The sequence below is a fragment of the Somniosus microcephalus genome, chromosome 2 (assembly GCF_052327205.1).
Source record: "Somniosus microcephalus isolate GS21.2 chromosome 2, FLI_Smic_1.0, whole genome shotgun sequence".
NCBI lineage: Eukaryota > Metazoa > Chordata > Chondrichthyes > Squaliformes > Somniosidae > Somniosus > Somniosus microcephalus.
In genome coordinates this window covers 260,040,331-260,056,045 of record NC_140988.1, presented here as the reverse complement: position 1 = coordinate 260,056,045, position 15,715 = coordinate 260,040,331, and the positions used below count along the sequence as shown (strand labels likewise).

At 43.5% G+C, this 15,715-nt stretch overlaps 1 protein-coding gene across 1 annotated transcript in view; it reads left to right on the top strand.

The window, feature by feature from the left end:
• The window catches only part of ipo11 (importin 11), an 880,228-nt gene that overhangs the window by 120,967 nt on the left and 743,546 nt on the right, over window positions 1-15,715 (top strand). Inside the window, exon 6 of the mRNA XM_085965921.1 lies at window positions 8,318-8,447. Coding sequence (XP_085822047.1) covers window positions 8,318-8,447 — 130 coding nt within the window. The remainder of the gene's footprint in view (window positions 1-8,317; window positions 8,448-15,715) is intronic.

Sequence of the window (15,715 nt, the reverse complement as noted above, 5' to 3'; positions counted from 1 at the left end):
TTGGAACCGATCACCCACGAGGGTGGGCTCTGTTATTTAGCCAATAAAAACCTATAGTTACTATCTTAATTCGTCGCTTTTCATGGAATGAATTGATAGGTATATCACCCTCCTTACAGCAGTAATTGACGCCTTGATTAATATTGCGACACCCCCTCTTTTAAACCCCCCCTCTGTCTCGCCTGAAGATTCTATGCCCCGGAATATTGAACCGCCAGCCCTGCCCCTCCCTCAACAATATCATACTCCCATGTGTTCATCAACACCTTCAATTCATCTGCCTTACTCGCAAGACTCCTTGCATTAAAATAAATGCCATCCAGCCTTGATATACTCCCTTGTGCCGTTATATATTTGTTCTGCCTTCCAGGCTGACTTGTTTTTTCCTCTGTATTTGGCTGTGAATCACCCCCTACTGTAGCTCCACTCCGTATCGTATCCCATCCCCCTGCCAAGTTAGTTTAAACCACCCCAACAGTACTAGCAAACCTCCCCGCAAGGATGTTGGTCCCGTTCCGGTTCAGGTGCAACCCGTCTGACTTTTACAGGTCCTACCTTCCCCAGAAGCAGACCCAGTGATGCAGGAAACTAAAGCCCTCCCTCCTGCTCCAACTTTAGCCACGCATTCATCTGCTCTATCCTTCACTAGCACGTGGCACCGGGAGTAATCCAGAGATTACAGCCTTTGATGTCCTGCTTTTTAATCTGCTACCTTGCTCCCTAAATTCTTGTTGCAGGACCTCATCCCTCTTTCTACCTATGTTGTTAGTACCAATGTGAACCACGATCTCTGACTGTTCGCCCTCCCCCTTCAGAATGCCCTGCAGCCGTTCAGTGACGTTCTTGACCCTGGCACCAGGGAGGCAACATACCATCCTGGAGTCACGTCTGCGGCCACAGAAATGTCTATCTGTTCCCCTTACGATAGAATCCCCTATCACTATTGCTCTCCCACTCATTTTCCTCCCTTCCTGTGCAGCTGAGCCACTCGTAGTGCCATGGACTTGGCTCTTGCTGCATTCCCCTGAGAAACCATCTCCCCCAGCAGTGTACAAAATGGAAAATCTGTTAGAGAGGGAGATGGACCCAGGGGACTCCTGCACTACCTTCCTAGTTTTACTCTGGCGGTCACCCATTCCCTGCCTGCCTATGCACTTTTTACCTGCGGTGTGACCACCTCGTTAATTGTGCTATCCACGAAGATCTCAGCTTCGCGGATGCTCCACAGTGACTCCAGCTCCAGCTCCAAAATGTGGATTTCGAGTAGCTGCAGCTGGAGATACTTCCTGCACATGTGTTCGCCCTGGACACCTAAAGTGTGCCTGACTTCCCACATAGCACAAGAGGAGCACGCCGAGCTGCCCTGCCACGTCCTACCCTTAATTTACTCCCTTTACTTCCTTTAAATTAAAGAATATTAAATACACTAGGGACCTTCCCTTTAAACACCACTTACTCTAAACTAGAGACCTTACTTTTACTTCAACGACTGGACTGTAGAAATACTCACCAGGTCCTACTTACCAATCAGCTCCTTCCCTGGATATGATGTCACTTTAGCGGTTTCGCAGTTGTTGTTGTTTGACTGCTCCCACTCTTGGACCCTTTCCCAACTCGCAGCACTCCGGTGTCGGGCCTCCTCTGCAACGCTCTTTTATGGCCGCTCCGCTTTCTCTAGGGTCCCGCTGCCGCTGGAGTCATGGTGGCATTGAAGAAATCTTCATTTTCTGCTATTTCATTTTATTTTGTATGGAGAAACAATGTTCTACAAAAATAGTGCATTTTTTTTCTATTTGTTTTTGTGGGATGTGGGCGTCGCTGGCAAGGCCAGCATTTATTGCACATCCCTAATTGCCCTTCAGAAGGTGGTGGTGAGCCGCCTTCTTGAACCACTGCAGTCCGTGTGGTGAAGGTACTCCCACAGTGCTGTTAGGGAGGGAGTTCCAGGATTTTGATCTAGTGACGATGAAGGATCGGTGATATACTTCTAAGTCAAGATGGTGTGTGACCTGGAGGTGGTGGTGTTCCCATGCGCCTGCTGCCCTTGTCCTTCTAGATGGAAGAGGTCGCAGGTTTGGGAGGTGCTGCCGAAGAAACCTTGGCGAGTTGCTGCAGTGCATCTTGTAGATGGTACACACTGCAGCCACGGTACGCCGGTGGTGGAGACAGGGAATGTTTAAGGTGGTGGATGGGGTGCCAATCAAGCGGGCTGCTTTGTCCTGGATGGTGTCGAGCTTTTTGAGTGTAGTTGGAGTTGCGCTCATCCAGGCAAGTGACGAGTATTCCATCACACTCCTTACTTGTGCCTTGTAGATGGTCGAAAGGCTTTGTGGAGTCAGGAGGTGAGACGCTCGCCACCGAATACCTAGCCTCTGACCACCTCTTGTTGCCACAGTATTTATGTGGCTGGTCCAGTTAAGTTCTGGTAAATGTTGTCCCCCAGAACGTTGATGGTGGACGATTCGGCGATGGTAATGCCATTGAATGTCAAGGGGCGGTGGTTAGACTCTCGCTTGTTGGAGATAGTCATTGCCTGACACTTGTGTGGCGCGAATGTTACCGGCCACTTATCGGTCCAAGCCTGAACATCGTCCAGGTCTTATTGCATGCGGGCTTGGACTGCTTCATTATCTGAGGATTTGTGAATATTATAAATTAACTTGGTTTAGGGGAAAACTGCTTTGAAAAGTTATGTAGTGGTGCTCTGCTTGTATTACATTCAGGTACTTTCACACTATAATTGCAGCATTGGTGTGAAACAAAGCCACTTTGCACTAATACTGCAGTTATAGGTGCATGCTGCTGGAATCTGGAGTCGGGGCAAGATCTGGTTCTGTAGAGAAGTGAGACTCCTTGGAGCAGTTAGCCCTCTTCTGCTTTGCTTTGGAGTCAGTGGTGCCTGAATTACAATGCAAATGTCGTCTTGGTGTGAAACCATAACCGCTCAACACTAATGCGAAACTTGTAAATGAATGTACCATTAATCTTCAGCTCGGTGTGCTAGCATTGAATGGTAGAATTGGATTTTAAAAGGAAACTTACACTTTTACATTATTAAGCTGATCTAATGTTTGTAAACACAAATCAAAAGCTGCTCCATTATTTTTCTAACATACTCTGGCCTTGTCACAGTATGTTAGATAAATGTCAGGGATCAGTGCTAGGGCCTCAACTATTTACAATCTATATTAATGACTTGGATGAAGGGACTTGAGTGTACTGTAGCCAAATTTGCTGCTGATGGAAAGATAGGTGGGAAAGTAAGTTGTGAGGAGGACACAGAGTCTGCAAAGGGATATAGATAGGTTAAGTGAGTGGGCAAAAATTTGGCAGATGGAGTTTAATGTGGGAAAATGTGAGGTTATCCACTTTGGTAGGAAGAATAAAAAAGCAAATTATTAAATGGAGAGAGACTACAAAATGCTGCGGTACAGAGGTATCTGGGCGTCCTCGAATATTAAACACAAAGTTAGCATGCAGGTACAGCAAGTAATTAGGAAGGCAAATGGATTGTTGGCCCTTATTGCAAAGGGGGATGGAGTATAAAAGTAGGGAAGTCTTGTTACAACTGTACAGGGCACTGGTGAGACCACACCTGGAGTACTGCATGCAGTTTTGGTCCTCTTATTTAAGGAGGGATATATTTGCATTGGAGGCAGTTCAGAGAAGGTTCACCAGGTTGATTCCCGAGATGAAGGGGTTGTCTTATGAAAAAAGGTTGAGCAAGTTGGGCCTATACTCATTGGAGTTTAGAAGAATGAGAGGTGATCTTATTGAAACATATAAGATTCTGAGGGGCTTGACAGGGTAGCTGCTGAGAGGATGTTTGCTCTCATGGGGAAATCTAGAACTTGGGGGCACAGTTTCAGGATAAGGGGTCGCCCATTTAAAACAGATGAGGAGGAATTTCTTCTGAGGGTTGTGAATCTTTGAAATTCTCTACCCCAGAGAGCTGTGGAGGCAGAGTCATTGAATATATTTAAGGTGGAGATGGACAGATATTTGAGCTACAGGGGAGTCGAGGGTTATGGGGAGGGGGCGGGAACGTGGAGTTGAGGCCAAGATCGGATCAGCCATGATCTTATTGAATGGCGGAGCAGGCTCTGGGGGCCAAATGGCCTACTCCTGCTCCTATTTCTTATGTTATCAGGGGCTGAGCAATAATTTTCAATGGAAGCATTTTTTTCTCAGACAGAATTGAGAGCTATTTTACTCTGTTCACTTAGATCATGGCTAAAATTCTTTGAAGATTCTGGATAAAACTGCTAAGCTAATTTTTGTCAAATTTCAATGCATCATTCGAAGTACAATTTGTTTAGGTTCATTAACCGAGCATTGTAGAATTTCACAGGATAGGAAGCAGTTCAGCCCATTGGCCTGTTGCACCTCTCGAGCTATCCATTCAGCAACATTGAATGCTTCTGTTTCCACCACAGTTTATGATAGGTTATTCCATATCGCAACAGCCCTCTACATACGTAATATTGAATACGTAACATAATATTGAACGCCTCTATCAGTTCTCCTCTTAACCTTCTCATTTCTAATGAGAAGAGCTTCAGTTTCTCTCGTCTCTCCTCATAACTAAAACTGCTCACCTCTTGTGCACACACTCCATGGCCTTGACATCCTTCCTGAAGTTGCAAATTAATGTAGGTTCTGAAAATCGGGGTTCTCATTCCTAAATGCTATCTGTTAACTCCTATGTAGATGCTGGGTGATCTATTGAGCCCAGCTGTGATGTTTCTCTCTCTCTTGTTTAGTTTGTCAAGAATCCATGGCCCCTGTAAGATCTTAATGATCTCTGAGTTCTTGGACAAGACACCAATAGGCAGCAGCCAGTATGTTTGAGCAATAGATCAAGATTGATTACGCTTACAGCGTAATCAATACTTAACAAAAGGCGATAGTTTTAACGAGTAGCTCGCAGCTCTTGGTCTCTGGAACCTCTCGGACACAGATGACGTCATCTTAAGTCTGTTCCTTTGTTCTCGCAGTAAGTCTGCGTAAAGTTGTTCTTTGCGTATCGAGGTTTTAACGCTTTTCTTATCAGAAGTTGGATTGGCCAGTGTCCATATATGGTCTTTAACAAAATCACCTTTTTTAATTGGTTCTAATAGTCAAAATACCATTGTCACTCAGACTAAGGTAGCATCCCGCCATTCCAGTATTTTTAAGTCAACCCTGTTCTGCTGTCTTGTTATCTTGTTTATAGTTCTTCACCCCATTGGAATTTACCATATCTTTCATTTCCTGCCTCCCTGGTACAAGGCCTTTCTACACCAAGGGCCCATATCAGCGCTGTTTCACTAGTCTTGAGGTATCCAGACTATCTCACTTTAATCTACCAGATAAATAGATTAACTTCCATGATCTCTCTCATTTTATGTCCTTATACTAATTATCCTTTAAATATTCTTGCAATTAGTTTTGTTAAGCGAATTCTAATTTCTACTTAGCATCATAATATGTTATTTAATGATTTGACCTTCACTTGCAGTCTGTGGCTGTTTGTTATCGAAGTTCAGTCGAAACTGCTTTTGACTGTCCTCGTGGCTGCATTTTGAGCAAGTCTTCGCTTTTTAGTTACCCAGGAGTAATTATGGGTAATATTATTGGTCAATGGCTACACTTGAATTTATGTGTATATGATTCTTGTCTACTAGATATCTCTAAATATCAGCCTTTCGTATGCCCAGATTTTATGGCGGGTAATGACTGTGAACTGTTGGCATTCGCCATCATTACCCCACTGAAACTGACCGTGACTTCAGGATTTACCGCATGCGCATTGAAACATGGAAATCATGAAGTTATGGTCATTCATTCACTGTTCTGACACAGGCTGCACTGTGGCCCCCCCCCCCAGCCGGCAATCAGTGGAATGGACAAAAACTTGAGCTTTTCAGCGCTAATATTGTTGTTAAATACCTCATACCCCATGAAGTGTTGAGCCTTGTTGGAATAGGTGTAACTGGGGTTTTGACAGTGTATTGACTGCTAAACAAACGTTCTGGCCCTGAAAAACTAATTTTTATATTTGTGGAGTGTCAAATTTCTCCATTATTTTAAAGTTTGTTCATGATATTTCAGCTTCTACCTTAACCCCAATGTATGTCCGAATCTTTATTTCGCTCTCTAACATTTTTAGAATGTGCGGATAATTCAGTGCTTTTCATTTCCTGGTTTGTGTCTGAGAGAATTCTTCAATGTGATTGGCTGCTTAGACAGCTTGTTGATGTCACTCCAGCTCTCCGCTTGGGATTCCCATTGCACAACGCTACAATCAATTGCGCGACGAGAAAGGTAAAAAGTTCTCGGATTACGAGATCTCTGTGGGCAGCTTCCTTTGAGGTCAGTGGCGGGCCTGTGGCTTAGCTTGTGTGAAGAATGCCATATGGATGAGGTGCTGAAGACCTCCTGGCATCTTTGGAACTGTACTCCAGCATGAGCCAGTGCCTTCAAGAGAAAGAGAGAACATTAAACATTTCAATTTGAGAAGTAGCTTGCAAAAGCTGTATGTGTCTTTAAATGCAAGTCAATTTGCTACTGCTCCACAGTGTTTCTGAACTTATGAAGCGCACTCCCAAGTCTACTCAAAAATTGTATAGTTCAAAACTGTGAGATATTAAAAACTAACTTGTATCTTTTAATTGCTCTGCCCACCTTTCTCAAAATTAAGATTCTGGATAAGATCTTAAATATGAACCATGAATGACTGATGAGAACGGTAGGCTGGTAACTCTCGTATTGAACTTCTTCTAAGGCAATCCCTTGGAACTGAGGATGACTTGCTTCTACATTAAAAATGAGTTCTCAGGTGACTGAGTCCAATGCGGGACTTACAGTCTCTGTCACAGGTGGGGCAGATGGTGGTTGACAGGGTGGGGGGGGGGGGGGTGGGGTGCTTGGGCTGACGTGCGCTGCTTGCGCTTGGCTTCTGCTTGCTCCCGGCGAAGAGACTCGAGCGGCGCCTTCCCGGATGCTTCTCCTCCACTTTGTGCAGTCTTGGGCCAGGGATTCCCAGGTGTAGTTGGAGATGTTGCACTTTTTCAGGAGGCTTTGAGGGTGTCTTTGAAGTGTTTCCTCTGCCCATCTGGGGCTCTCTTGCCGTGTCAGAGCTCAGATTAGAGCGCTTGTTTTGGGAGTCTCTAAGAAGAAGAAGAAGAATTGAACTGCATAAATAAAGCTGGAAATATCTTAAATTATGCGCATTCCACCTCAGTAGGAAAATATGGTTTCTTCAGTGGGAGTTGATATCTATTCCTTAGAAGGAAAGAATTTTTTGAAACCAGCTTTCCATCTCTGGACTGTTGACATTTGAGTTACTGGTGGAACTGTTTACTTTTCCAACCTTGGTTGCATTTGCTGCTTGCTAAAGCAAATACTCTTGTGTCCATCAAGAAAATGGTCATTGTAGAGGAAAGCATGCGTCAAGACCAAAGCTGTGAATTACTAATGTTCTATTATAGAATTTATGGAATAAGAATGTAAGAAAAATGAAGGACAAGAAAAGGCAATTCAGTCTACCAAAGCTCATCTCTCCGGTATTTCAGCTGCAGCATCCAACTGTGTTTTGCAAACACCTACATTCTAGTACCCTGCCTACCAACATATTCCAAACATTATCATCCTTTGTATCAAGAACTCAGTTGTGGTATATGATCTAAATTTACTTTATACTAATTTACACTATATCCTTTGAGAGACTTACTTTGATGCTGTTTGTAAAGTTTGTGACTTGATAACTACCAGGTTTTTAGTTCTGTGTATTAACTGGAGAATTTAGATTGAGAAGGTAAGGAACAGGACAATAAACCACATTGTGGAGATGGTGGAGTTATTAATTAGGATTTGTTTAATTTTTATAATTTGTTCCTGTGTTATCTTTTAACCAAATCCTGTTACTTTTGCTTTAGCCTGTTTTGTTTGAGACACATTTAGTGGTTTGATACTGTTCACTAGCAGTCTGTTGGAGATTTTTGATTTTGGTTACATTTTGCTTCATGGTTGGAACTAGTGAAAGGAGACAGTGGATAAAAATAAAAGAGCAGGCAGGGAAGAAATAAAGAAAATTGAAAATTGAAAAGAACAACTATTGGTACGTGAGCTGGGAGTTGTATGGGCATACAAGCTAAATGTCAAAGTTGTTCCTGTATGCACCTCAGAGATTAAACCCAGATGTGTAAACTGCATCAAAGGCAGTATGATGTATTGGCAGTAATTTTTAAAGTGATCATCTTCCTTGTGTTCTAATAATACCCTCTAACTTTTATGGTAACAAACCATAAACTAAAACATTTTATTTTTATTGCAGTTGGCATCAGGAATCTACAGCTTTGCCTGTTCCCTGTGGAATCATCATACTGACACTTTTTTACAGCAGATCTGTACTGGGGAGACAGCTGCCATCAATTCATTGGAAAGAACTTTGCTTTCATTGAAAGGTATTTTTGCTATAAACAACCTTGAAGTAATTTTTTGGCTATATTTATAGTTGCTATAAGATTTCAGATTTTTATAGATTACATCAAGTTGTTTCATTTTAAGGCTATATAGAGAGACTAGTTTCTTTTGAGTATCTACACAGATCATCATGAACTTTAGACTGATTAATAGAAATTGCATGAGCTGTTTTAGGATGCTGTGCAAGGTTTGTGAAAATTCCTTTTTAAAGTAATATACCAGAATAATTCACCATCATAGAGTATTTGTCTGAATAACAATCTCTCTACAGAATTTATTAAAAGGCCAACTGATCAAGCCAGGTGTCTCGTGAAATTCCGAGGCTGAGTAGGGAAACCTGGGGGGAAAAATTCAGTTGTTTGCGTCTCCCGTTAGCGCCTTGAGGGCGCTAATGGGACGCAAAGCAACTTGCGCCCGGGTGCGGCGATGTTTGCGCCGCTCGCGAAATTAACTAGACATTTTGCGGCGGCGCTAAACACTACCGCCACGATCTCCTGCGCCGGCAGATCATGACGTCAGTCGAGTGCGCAGCGTCCCGGACCGGATATTGAGTGGCGCCCCCACCTTACCGCCTGCCGCTAGCAACGACAGGTTGAGGGGAGCGTTATGCTGTCAGAAAGGGACTAGGGGAGCGCTATTGAAAGGCGACCGCTTCCTGCCTGTTTTTGTCGGTGCCATTTTTGCACCACGCATTCTGTGTGTGTGTGAGAGAGAGAGAGACTTCTGGAGAGTTTCAACGCTGTGTGAAGGAGTTTTGAGTACTGAGCAGCACTTTGCAGGTTTATTTTGATTTGCTCTTCCTTGCTTCGCCAGTGCTCTGAGGTAGCGCCTCGCTCCTCGGCCTTTGCGCCTTAAGACAGGTGTGAAGTGCCTGATTTAGCGCTCCAATCCCCTCCAGGGGCGATAAAAGCCAAGTTTGCTGTCGGAGGTGATAATTAGTGCCAGGTGCTGAACTTTGCACACAGCCGATAATGGCGCTCCAAATGGGGCGATACCGAAGTTTCCCCCCCCCCCCCCCCCCCGTTGTTTTATTTAGCGTTAATTCTTGCCATTCTGGCTGTTCAGGAAAGCATTTGCTAATGTAAAAGATGAATTTGAATCAGAATTTCAGCTTCAGGTTATCAGACTTAGTGCAGTAGTAGTACTCTCACCTCTGAGTTAGGAGATTGTGCATTCAAGCCCCACTCCAGAGACTTGAGAACATAATCTAGGCTGGCACTTGAGTGTAGCATTGAAAGAGTGCTGCCCTCCATTCTTATTAACATCCAACAGAGATTGATGGGTGAGAGGTGTAGTAAAAGTGAGGAAATGCTGCTCAGCAGTTGTAGGTTCTGCATGTGTCCCACTCTCTTGGAGGACTGATGCTAGACTATCTTTAGGCACTTCAGTACTAAGCTTCTTTTCTGGGCTCCTGTAATGTCATCTCTTGAGTTCCCCAAGGATACATCTTTGGCATGCTCAGCTTCATGCTGCCCTTTTGTGACGACATCAGCAGACATGCGGTCAACCTCCATATGTTATTTGATGGCATCCAATTCTACCTTTTGCAGTACTTCCCTCAATCCCATGACCAAATCTGTGCAGTCAGACTTGACTTGTCTGCCATTTTTGTGGATGAGTGGAGAATTTCCTCCAGTGGAACAGAAGAACAAAGCCATTGTTTTTGGCCATGTCAAAAGCTCTGTGCCTTTGTCATTGACTCCATCCCCCTTTCCAGCTGCTCCCTCAGGTTGAGCCAAACTGCATGCTGCTGTGGCATTCTGTTCGAACCAGAGCTCTGTTTCAAGCCCTATATCTTACCCATTACCAAGGCTGACTTCAATGATCTTGCTGGCCTCCTGACTTACACCCTCCATAGTGTTAGAGAAAGAACATAACATAAGAAATAGGAGCAGGAGTAGGCCATTTGGCCCTTCGAGCCTGCTCCGCCATTCAATGAGATCCTGGCTGATCTGATCTTGGGCTCAGCTCCATTTTCCTGCCTGCTCCCCATAACCCTTCACTCCCTTATCATTCAAAAATCTGTCTATCTCCACCTTAAATATATTCAACAACCCAGCCTCCACAGCTCTCTGGGGAAGAGAATTCCAAAGATTTACGACCCTCTGAGAGAAGAAATTCCTCCTCATCACCGTTTTAAATGGGCGACCCCTTATTCTGAAACTATGCCCCCTAGTTCTAGATGCCCCCATGAGGGTAAACATCTTCTCTGCATCTACTTTGTCGAGCCCCCTCAGTACCTTTTATATGTTTCAATAAGATCACCTCTCATTCTTCTAAACTCCAATGAGTATAGGCCCAACCTGCTCAACCTTTCTTCATAAGCCAACCCCTTCATCTCAGGAATCAACCTCGTGAGCCTTCGCTGAACTGCCTCCAATGCAACTTTATCCCTCCTTAAATAAGGAGACCAAAACTGTACGCAGTACTCCAGGTGTGGTCTCACCAATACCCTGTACAGTTGTAGCAGGACTTCCCTGCTTTTGTACTCCAACCTCCTTGCAATAAAGGCCAACATTCCATTTGCCTTCTTAATAACTTGCTTTACCTGCATGCTAACTTTTTGTGTTTCATGCACAAGGACCCCCCAGGTCCCTCTGTACTGCAGCATTTTGTAATCTCTCCATTTAAATAATAATTTGCTTTTTTATTTTTCTTACCAAAGTGGATAACCTCACACTTTCCCACATTATACTCCATCTGCCAAATGTTTGCCCACTCACTTAGTCTGTCCATATCCCTTTGCAGATTCTTTGTTTCCTCTTCACAACTTGCTTTCCCACCTATCTTTGTATCAGCAGCAAATTTGGCTACATTACACTCGGTCCCTTCATCCAAGTCATTAGTATACTGTAGATTGTAAATAGTTGAGGCCCCAGCACTGATCCCTGTGGCACCCCACTAGTTACTGTTTGCTAACTGGAAAATGACCCGTTTATCCAGACTCTGTTTTCTGTTAGTTAGCCAATCCTCTATCCATGCTAATATATTACCCCCAACCCCGTGAACTCTTATCTTGTGCAGTAACCTTTTATGTGGCGCCTTATCGAATGGCATTAAAAGGGAAATTAAAGAAGCGTGCAATAAGGGCACAGCAGTCATCATGGGTGACTTTAATCTACATATAGATTGGGCCAACCAAATTAGTAACAATACTGTGGAGGAGGAATTCCTGCAGTGTTTACGGGATGGTTTCCTGGACCAATATGTCGAGGAACCAACCAGAGATCAGGCCATCTTAGACTGGGTATTATGTAACGAGAAAGGATTAATTAGCAATCTTGTTGTACGAGGCCCCTTGGGTCGGAGCGATCATAATATGATCGAATTCTTCATTAAGATGGAGAATGAAGTAGTTGACTCAGAGACTAGGGTCCTCAATTTAAATAAAGGAAACTACGATGGTCTGAGGAGCGAGTTGGGTAGGATTGATTGGGGAATGGCACTCAAAGGGTTGACGGTGGATAGGCAATGGCAAACATTCAAAGACCGAATGGATGAGCTACAGAAATTGTTCATCCCAGTTTGGCATAAAAATAAAACAAAAAAGGTGACTCAACCGTGGCTAACAAGGGAAATTAGGGATAGCATAAGATCCAAGGAGAGGACATATAAAATGGCTAGAAAAAGCAATAATCCTGAGGATTGGGAGCAGTTTAGGAGTCAACAAAGGAGGGCAAAGGGATTAATTAAGAAAGGGAAAATAGAGTATGAGAGTAAGCTTTCAGGGAACATAAAAACTGACTGTAAAAGCTTTTATAGATATGTGAAGAGAAAAAGATTGGTGAAGTCAAGCGTAGGTCACTTACAATCAGAATCAGGGGAATTTATAATGGGCAACAAGGAAATGGCAGACCAACTAAATACATACTTTGGTTCTGTCTTCACAAAGGAGGACACAAATAACCTCCCAGAGATGCCGGGGAACATAGGGTCTGATGAAAGGGAGGAACTGAAAGAAATCAGTATTTGTAGGGAAATGGTGTTAGGAAAATTGATGGGACTGAAGGCCGATAAATCCCCAGGGCCTGATGGTCTACATCCCAGGGTACTTAAGGAAGTGGCCCTAGAGATAGTAGATGCATTGCTGGTCATCTTCCAGAACTCGATAGACTCTGGAACGGTACCCATGGATTGGAGGGTAGCGAATGTTACCCCACTATTCAAAAAAGGTGGTAGAGGAAAAAGTGGGGAATTATAGACCGGTAAGCCTGACATCGGTAGTGGGGAAAATGCTAGAGTCTATTACAAAAGATGTAATAGCAGAGCACTTGGAAAGCAGTGACAGGATCGGACAAAGTCAACATGGATTTACAAAAGGTAAATCATGCTTGACTAATCTACTGGAATTTTTTGAGGATGTAACTAGTAAAATAGATAAGGGAGAACCAGTGGATGTGGTGTATTTGGACTTTCAGAAGGCTTTCGATAAGGTCCCACATAAGAGATTGCGTGCAAAATTAAGGCACATGGGATTGGGGGCAAGGTATTGACTTGGATAGAGAACTGATTGGCGGACAGAAAGCAAAGAGTTGGAATAAACGGGTCGTTTTCCGAGTGGCAGGCAGTGACTAGTGGGGTACCGCAAGGCTCAGTCCTCGGACCCCAGCTGTTCACAATATATATTAATGATCTGGACGAGGGAATTGGATGTAATATCTCCAAATTTGCAGACGACACAAAGCTGGGTGGGAGGGTAAGCTGCGAGGAGGATGTCGTGAAACTCCAGTACGATTTGGACAGGTTGGGTGATTGGGCAGAAACATGGCAAATGCACTATAATGTGGATAAATGTGAGGTTATCCACTTTGGTGACAAAAACAGGAAGGCAGATTATTATTTGAATGGCAATAGATTGAGAGAAGGGGAAGTGCAAAGAGACCTGGGTGTTATTGTGCACCAGTCGCTGAAGGTAAGCATGCAGGTGCAGCAGGCGGTTAAGAAGGCAAATGGTATGTTGGCCTTCGTAGCAAGAGGGTTCGAGTACAGGAACAAGGATGTCTTGCTACAGTTGTACAGGGCCTTGGTGAGACCACACCTTGAGTATTGTGTGCAGTTTTGGTTACCTTACCTGAGGAAGGACGTTCTCGCCATGGAGGGAGAGCAGCGAAGATTCACCAGGCTGATGCCTAGGATGGCAGGAATGACGTATGAAGAGAGATTGTGTCGATTGGGCTTATACTCACTGGAGTTTAGAAGATTGAGAGGGGATCTCATTGAAACCTATAAAATTCTGTCAGGTCTGGACAGACTAGATGCAGGAAGGATGTTTCTGATGGCCGGGGAGTCCAGAACCAGGGGTCATAGTCTAATGATAAGGGGTAAGCCATTTAGGACTGAAATGAGGAGGAATTTCTTCACCCAGAGAGTGGTGAACCTGTGGAATTCTCTGCCACAGAGGGCGGTGGAGGCCAGTTCATTAAATATATTCAAGAAAGAGTTGGATATATTTCTTGAGGCTAAAGGGACCAAGGGATATGGGGAGAAGGCAGGGACAGGGTACTGAATTTGGATGATCAGCCATGATCTCATTGAATGGCGGAGCAGGCTCGAAGGGCCGAATGGCCTACTCCTGCTCCTATCTTCTATGTTTCTGGAAATCCAAATACACCACATCCACTGGTTCCCCTTTATCCACCCTGCTCGTTACGTCCTCAAAGAACTTCAGCAAATTTGTTAAACATGATTTCCCTTTCATAAAACCATGCTGACTCTGCTTGATTGTATTATGATTTTCTAAATACTGTATCTTACTGCTTCTTCAGATCCCGCTCTCGCCGCTGGAAATGAATCAAATGACTCTCTCCATAAACACTAAGTAGTCTGAAGCTTTGTCTCTAATATCCTTTCTCTCTAATATCCTTTCTCACACTAAGATCTGCTCTTCCATCATCCCTGTCCTTGCTAACCTACTCTGACTATTTTTCCCCAATGAGTAGAATTTAAAATCTATATCTTACTCTTGCATTGCATTTTCCCACCTTACCTCTGAAACTTTCTCCAGTTCACCCCTGCCCTCTGTTCCATGAGCATCACCCTCTCCCTCTCACCCACTTCTGGTGGAAGAGCCTTTAGCCACCTTGTTCCTATTATTTGGAACTCCCTCTAAACTCATGGGCTTCTCTGCCTCCCTTGTTACCTTTAAAAAGCCTTCCCGTAATGATCTCTTTGACCAAGCTTTTGGTCACATCTAACCCTCCTGCAAAGGCTTGGCTTCCACTCCTGCTTTCACCTGTGAAGGATCTTGGGGCATTTCTTCTGCATTCAAGGTGCTGTTTAATGGGAATTTATTGTAGTAAAGGAAGTGACAATGATAGCTCTAATTAGACAGGAGAATACCCTGAACTTCAGTCACTGTACCTCTGTTTAACATCTGTCGATCTTAAAATATCTTGCATTCGTGTACATTGGGCTGCTTGTACCTTGGCCTGGGTGTCACTTGCTATCGAAAAATTCTGAGAGAGAAATTAATCTTATAGGATGTAGTTTTCACACTGCTTCTTTGAAACGAAAATATCCAGAGTGTATTGGAACAAATAAATTTGGAAGTAACAATTGAGATGCAAATAGCAAGGAAAAAATGTAAAATACATACAGCTAAAACCACTGAATAAAACTGAAGTAATGCTATTTGGATAATAATTTGTCTTGTTGCGGGGGGAGGTGTGGTCGGTGGGACCAATGTTTGCAGAGGGCAGAGGTAGCCATTTATGAGGTGCATTGATACTGACCACCCACATTGTGACCATAGTTGGTTGGTCAGCCATGCTGAGATTTTGGTGAATGACCACTTGCTCAGTTGACAGTTATTGGAGGTTTCAACCACCCTGGTTACTGCAACACCAACGACAGCTCCAGCAAGAATTACAAATCCACCATGGGAAGTAGGACATCGGAAATGCAAATCTCAATTATTTAAATAACTAAGATTTTGGGAATGGAAAAATAAACAAAATCCTTCAATGTTAAGCAAATACTGCAAATATACTTTGGGAGATAGAGCAGAAAGTAAATATAATGCAAGTAACTAGGTATCAGGTTTTTGTGAGGAAGAACAAAGTGACTTGAATTTTATAAAGTGGTAGGCAAATATATCTGGTCTTTATCTTTCAGTATTGGAAAGTTGTGCAATATTTTTTTTTATCTCTAGTGAGTCATGATATATTGTTTCAGGAAATTTGTTATATTGATGCATGAAGCATCACCATGTTGAAGGATCTCCAATGCAAGAAACTGAGAAATCTACAAA